Source organism: Lampris incognitus, chromosome 19, assembly GCF_029633865.1.
Source record: "Lampris incognitus isolate fLamInc1 chromosome 19, fLamInc1.hap2, whole genome shotgun sequence".
Taxonomy (NCBI): domain Eukaryota; kingdom Metazoa; phylum Chordata; class Actinopteri; order Lampriformes; family Lampridae; genus Lampris; species Lampris incognitus.
Genome location: NC_079229.1, coordinates 22732036 through 22739447, shown reverse-complemented (window position 1 = coordinate 22739447; position 7412 = coordinate 22732036). Strand labels below are relative to the sequence as shown.

Here is a 7412-nt window from a genome sequence, read left to right as displayed (position 1 = left end):
TTTTGTTGTTGCCTGTGTATTCATAGTTACTTGCGTGTTCTTAATGGAGGAGGACGTAAGTGATGGGGCGCTATTGACTGGTGTGCCTGACGGGAATACCAATGTATATAAATGTATTGTTTTGCATGCTGTGTATGTGTTTGTGTGGGAGAGAGAGAGATGGAGAGAAAGAGGAAACAAAGAAATAAAGGAAGAAAGAAAGTAATTATGTATCTGGGCAGAAAAAGACAAGGTAAGAGCTACTATTACTGCGGATCGACAGATTTACAGTCTGATTCAATGCTCTAAGCCTGTCAATGTAACTTCCCCTTCCTGACAGGTTTCAAAGCCCATGGCTTGTTATTTGGAGTGGCTAAGAGGGGCTCCTAAGGTAAAATTATGCATTTCTTCAACTGGTCAGGGGAGAGATTGAAACATGGCTATGGGGTGTAATGCAATTTTAGACGGCCATATCAGTTTTCACTGTATGTATCCATGGTCAGCACATAAATATTTTCCTATGATGAAAAAAACAAGTTGTTAGATTTGACGTTAGTCGATTTTTATTTTTGCAAAACAAAACAAAGCAGGAGAAAGGAAAACATCTTGTAAGGCTGGTGCTTGTAGAAGAGCGAACAGATAAACATTTAATTTAGATAACAATTTGATGCAATTCCATCAATTCGGTGTTTAATTTTCTATCTGTGTAACTCTCACCCCTCATATTCAACAAGGTTGACATGGACATTGTTTAACCAATCCCCTTCAGCCTGACCTCAGCACGGCGAGCGCATTATCCTTCAGGACCTTGTCAGCAACCCCGGCATTCAACACCGACTCAGACTGTCAGGAGACATGAATTAGAACGAGAATAACAATTCTGTGAATTCTGGAAATCTGTTCGACATCTCAAGTCACTTTAAATCTTGACGAGAACATGGCGTAGGGCAAAACTTCACTAGGATGGGGAGGTGGTGGTGGTGGTGGTGGGGGGTTACCCAGAGGCTACACTGGCCTACATCATCGGAGATCACAAGATTTTGTTGGTGGTAATAAACATTTGATTTGCGAGCGTTTGAGGCAAATGATTATCTTGCGTTAAGCCCCGGCGGCAATCCAGAATTTAAAGAGATGTCGTTACATCCGTAAATCCTGTTTGCTGACAATCAGGCTTGCTGTGAAATTTAAAAGAGGACGGGGGGGGGGGGGGCAATATTCTAATGTCCCACTTTCTGGAATGTTTCTAAAGTCCCCTCTGGAATCGATCCCATGAAAAATGACAGTGGCAAAGGAGAAAACTTTGATTGAAAGCTATTAAGAATTTATACGAGAGGGACAAATTAAGTTATTTTAGGGGGTACTGGGTCAGGTGTTAAAAAAAAAACAGCATAAAACCAGTGGGGGTTTTTTGTGTGGAAAATATTTATTCTACTTTGAAAAGATCACAAATTTGGGGTCCTAACTGTAGGAAAGCCCCAGTTACTCGTTAACTGTCCAATTAGTCCGCAGTTGTTCCTCAGACAGTACTACATAAAGAAATAAGAGCAAGAAAACCATACACATAGCCGAATAAACGTCACATGGCAGGATGTGGGGAAAATAAATGTGCATTCATTCTTATTTATTTGTGGTTTTAGTAATTCATTATCATAAACATCGTCAATAAAGTATGCAGCATTATCTACTGAGCTCAAGCTTTGGAGTGAGCCATCACCTTAAAACTGTCAAAGATAATGTGGAAACAAATGTTAATCATAAAAAGTACTCAATAGTGCAACTGTACATGTATATATGTCAACTCCAGACTCTTTTTCTTTATCATTTTGCACCGCTACAATCGACTTGTAATCAATTCACCCCAATCCAACATATGCATAAGTTAAATGTTATTTAAAATGCTCCAACCATCTGAGTAACATTAAATATTTTAATGCTAATCACAAAATCAATAGAGCTAAAACAGTCCAGAAATATTGGAAAGGAACAGGCAAGAAATTCAAGGCACTTTGAATTATTATTCAGGGGGACTATACTAAAGCAAAATAAATCCATATTAATATGCAAGGGGTCCATAATGAAGAGCAAGACAGACTGAATAATGAAAAAGGCACTCTGATTCAGGCCAGTGGTTACACTTTTCTCCAGCACACATGCACTCCTGCTCCTCTATAAAGTGCATAACATGGCCCCATCCGGCCAAGTCTGAAACAACTAAACACGTTATAGCTGTTAACTTATATTCAAAGTATGAAAACCCTCACAGCTGGACTGCAACATACACCACTTGGCATGTAAAAGCTTCACCCTTTAAGGCCTATTTTGGGACACGTGTATGGCTTTTAGGGATGGTTGTTAGCCCCACAATATTAGCCTGGTTTCTTCTACATAACCCAAGAACTTCCTAAATTGCTTCCAAAAACGACTCATTATTCACCGTTTATCTTATTTACATGGGGAATAATTCGGTAACTGATCGAAACTTTATTAAACAATCTTAGGACAGGCTCACGTCCCTTACAGTTGTCCCAATTTCACTTGGCCCTGGAAATGTGACTCAAGTCCTGCAGGCCATGATTTATGGAGGCGTCTCAGCTACTGTGGCACAAGATCTTGCTACCTTGAATTGAGTTAAGTTCCACTGGTGACATAACTCTGCATTTCAGGACCTTAGCTGAGGTCACTTAAATAGAAACCACCAATACATGTCCAGCCAGCAGACTGCATGATCTAGAGAAATGCAAAATTTAATTTTGTCAATGAACCCCTAAATCTTAATACTGTTATACATCAGCAGATTATATAGAGACAGATTTACACCCGGTTCAGTCCAGGAAGTCTTGTTTGAACTAACAAAATGCCAAAGGAGGTCCAGTGTAAATATCTATACATTTTTAATGCCCAGAAATGCAACCCTGCACATTTGTGGGTGAAAAACAGACTATGGAATGTGGAAGAGAAATAACATGAAAAGTATAGTCTTTCCTGGAAATAGCAATTGATGTAAGCAGTATGCCATGAGGCCATGGCACTCATGGTATGCTTCAGCTTGATTTAATGGCCCTTTCCAAGATATTGCCTTGTTTAGTGCATAAAACGCATGGCATTTAGGAATGTGGGGTTTCAAAACAAACATGTTTGACGTACACTAAGTTAAACTGGAAAGGACACAGTGGGGTTTCTCAAGTATACGTATCAACAATCACAACGGCATGGTTTTTAGCTTAAATGTGGCCGTGCAAAGAAATGAAATGGAAGCACTTGTAGACAGTGACAAAAAATAAAAGGTGAAAGTACTACTAAGATATGAATTGATTTTATCCCATCCCATCACACCACACTACACTAATGTCCACGCAAGCACTGTCCCACCACCGCAGATGCACCCGTTTGTTTGATATTCTTAACCCTGAGTCACTGTTTGCTTAAGCCTTCCCCATCTATATTGACATGGTGGGGTTCTTTCCCTTTTGTCACCGGCGTGGGGCCGAGTTCTCTGGATTGTTACAACGAAATGCCACAGTGCCAGTCATCTTAAGACCCATTTGTTTGAGACTTGTGAATCTCTTGGGAGGTTTTGGTCAAGAAGCCACTCTTTGGCTTTGTGATCACAGCATCACGGCAACCCAATCAGGCATCTCATCTCCACAGCAGCGAGTGTCCAGAACCAGCAAACAGCCAAAAAGTTGCTTGACAATCTGAGGCCATTAATATCCCCGTTTAGGTCATTACTCCTTATCCTGAAAGATCTCCATGATCTAAAGAAGGATGGTCACATTTTTCCAGTTTTTTAGCGCTGTATATTGTTGCTCAGTAAAATGTCCCCTGACATCTTCATCAGTCAGACATTTGATCCACAGGGAGAAAATAACAATGAGCACAGTAGGGGCTGTTGCAACAGAAAACTGTAATGCCCAGTGGAATCTTTCCGAACATGCCATGATGAAGGCTATGGAATCATGGGAGTTTGAGATGAGTAGCGAAGCGTCCATCATTTGTCTTGCTGCACACAGCCAGCACCCTACCCCCCACCCATCCGGGCAGCTTTGAGGAAAACAGTGGTTATGTTCCACAAGGAAGGGAGAGAGAGAGAGAGAGGAGGGGAAACGGGAGAAAAAATGGAAAAAGGGAGGTCAGACAGAGGGCAAGATTATAAAAGGGATCTATAGGAATTACGACCCTACAAATGGAAGGGGAGGTGAGAGAGGTCGGAGATTATTGATGAGGTGGGGTCCAAGAGGTGAAACTGGGGAGGGCAGTGGCAGACAAAGGACAAAAGGACAAACTATAAAAAGGAAGAACCGGCACCATAGCAGATGTCGGGGAAAAAGAGAGGGAAGAACGGCAGGAGAGGGGAGATGCGGAAGACCGACATTGGAGATTGGTCTGATGTTCAGGTCTTCAGTGGTGAAGCTGGGTGACCTGGATGACTGGAGGAGAGCTGCTGAGCACTGGCCCACACCAACAGGCTGAGGAGCGCACTGGCTGGACCCCGCACCTACCACTTTAGAGAGAAAGGGTGGGAGAGGGTAGTGTTGGCAGATGATAAAACAAACCCAAAAAACAGCATGTGGATTCCAGAAGTAGTACCACGGTAAAAAATGCTAGAACGGACTGGATAACAATCAGTCAGTGTAGGAAGAGACAGACGTAGCACGTTTATTGACACCAAAACTTGCAGCTGCCAAACACCAGGGAAAACACAACAGGATCACAAGTCTGCTTTGACCTCCCCCAGTCTCTCTCCTCTCATTGCAGATAATGGAGAACGTTATCAGGATGTGTGTGGATCAATGAGACCAAATTTAGCATCCTGTCTCAGTGGTGCGTTCAGATCCTGCCAAGAACTTAAAATTTTAGGAGATCCTCTTAGATACTGGTTTATGACTCAATGGGATCAGCACAACCATTAGGAGAGTTAAACGTGCATACATTTCATGTTCATTTTGCTGTCTGACTTCTTTAGACTATCAGATGTTAAACTATTACCTGACTGAAAAGGACATTTCTAAGTAAAGAAAGGAGAAAATGAGTTTGCAAGTCCATAATATCAACTTTAGATATGTATATACATAGCTCAGCATATACATAGTAGATTCTGTACTGCTATTTTTTTTAACATATATCCTTCAAAACAACACTTTTTTCATGTTGTCCATCATATTATTTAAGTGGGGAAAATAAATTGTTATCCGGTTTTCAGACCGCAAATGTCTCAGCTCAGAAAGAAATGGCTTTCTCTGCAGATCTTCGCCCTACTTAGACCTGTGGATCCCTCCCTTATCAGAGCAATGGATGGATGGAGAGAGGGAGGAGGAAAGCCAAGCCAGTCTTGTTATCCACACACATATGTATATATATACACATAGCCCTGAGCAGGCATCACCAGGTGTCGGAGAAGATCTAACAGCACCTGTGTAGTTATGTTAGTCAGACATGATGTAAGATAGCACCGCAGCACAGCGAAAGGGGATGCAGAGCACAACACAGTTCAGTATGGTGCACACATGGCAGGGTTGGGAACAAATCACTTTAAGGGAAACAATTCAATTTTTTAATGATAGTGAATAACATTCGGAGGCATGCAGATATTCTTTGTAGATAGTTGTAGATATTGCAATTTTTCTTCTATCTTAGAATGCTGCATTTGTCCTTTAAACTTGAATGTTAATTCATGGTTGGCAAGAACTTTAAAATTAAATTTCCCGATTTCCTAAATTGGGGGAACTGAAACAGAATTGACCCCAACCCTGACCAAAATCATAGCTGTAGGTATTGAACACCCTGACAACACAAAACTAGGACAACTGCCTGTGCGATATAGTGAGAAATAGTGTGATGTGTGCTACAGGGTAAAAACGATATGAAGAGACAGTAAATCCAAAGTTTAGCCTGCATAGCTGACATTTTCAGTACCTCTCGTTACTGGGCTCTTTTTTCAGATTGGCGTGGCACTGCGGTTGAACACCGAGGGGAGAAACACATGAGCAAAGGTCAAAGTTAATAAGTATTTGTAAAGCTGATGGGATGGGAAGGACAACGCACTTAATTTTTGCAACACTTTTAAAATATGACCTTTGAAAACAATAAAAACAAGCCAATCAGATATGTTTTAAAAACAAATATCATTATTAAAAAAGAAAAGAAAAAAAAGACTCGAGACAGCTGCATGTGTACAAGTTCCTGAAACAAGGACCACAGTTTGAGCAGAATTAAGCTGGAGGAAACACAGGGATATCCAGTCCTTGAATGAGAAAGACAGTAATGTAATAGATAAAACCAAGTTATTGGGAGCTGAGAGACAACTCACCATTATCTGCACAACAGTAAGAAATATTATGCCAGTGAACGATTGTGACAAGGAATGAATAGTCTGCTCAAGAAGTAAGCCTTGAGGATCGATACTGGGCATTCATAAAACAAGAGAAACAAAACCTATCAACAAATAGGCCAGGGCTCTAAACTAAAGCCATCCCCACACAATAAGAGAAACAATATATACATAAAACTTACATATACAATATAAGATTTGAAGTTGGGACTCAGAATTATCATTTGGGGTAGCTTCAGGACAATGACAGAAAAGCCTGTTTTATTGGGTCAACCTGCTATCTTCTGCTGTCAAGTTAAAAATGAACAAACAGGGGGGCGTCTGGGTAGCGTGGCGGTCTATTCCGTTGCCTACCAACATGGGGATCGCCTGTTCCCTACACACACAATTGGCCGTGGCTGCAGGTGGGAAGCCGGATGTGGATATGTGTTCTGGTTGCTGCACTAAGCGCCTCCTCTGGTTGGTCAGGGCGTCTGTTCAGGGGGGAGGGGCTACGTCACCTTGACGAATCTCCTTACTGTCAGGTGAAAAGAAGTGGCTGGCGACTCCACATGTATCGGGGGAGGCATGTGGTAGTCGGCAGCCCTCCCTGGATTGGCGGAGGGGGTGGAGCAGCGACCGGGACGGCTCAGAGAGTGGGGTGATTTGGCCAGGTACAATTGGGGAGAAAAAGAGGGGGGGGGACAAAAACAAACAAATTCATAGTGCCAATTTTTTATGATAACTTGCAAATTGTGCTTGGATGACATCTGACATAAACTTCTTATATGCTAATAGTGATGATTTTTTTTTCTCTTATCATCATTGTTGGCACTCGCTCATGATGCCGGGGCATGTAAGAGACACATGGGCTGAGGATCAGTCCTCCAGAGGGCAGCATCAGCAGCTACTACAGATGAGGACGGCCAATCGGAAACATCACACCTGCAACTTTGAGTGATTGATTCAACGTGTAAATAGGTTAACCTTCACATAAAACATCAGCAAATACAAAACTGACAACTATCATGAATGTTGGTTAAATGACTGACCCAGCCGGAGTCCAAAAGCCAGTGTTATTAAGGAATAATTTGGGTTGCTTCGTTTCCTGTGTTGTACCATAACA

The 7412-nt window shown here is 41.8% G+C and overlaps 1 protein-coding gene across 2 annotated transcripts in view; it reads right to left on the bottom strand.

The window, feature by feature from the left end:
- Positions 1 to 555: 555 nt before the first annotated feature.
- snx16 (sorting nexin 16) overlaps positions 556 to 7412 on the bottom strand; it is a 43298-nt gene continuing 36441 nt past the window's right edge. The window contains exons 8-9 of one of the 2 annotated variants that reach the window (XM_056299461.1): positions 5893 to 5930; positions 4399 to 4480 (exon numbers count right to left, since the gene is read on the bottom strand). In XM_056299461.1, the coding sequence (XP_056155436.1) occupies positions 5915 to 5930 (16 nt within the window). In that variant the 3' untranslated portion in view covers positions 4399 to 4480; positions 5893 to 5914. Of the gene's footprint in view, positions 4481 to 5892; positions 5931 to 7412 lie in introns of both variants that reach the window. The other variant, XM_056299460.1, reaches the window with a different exon arrangement.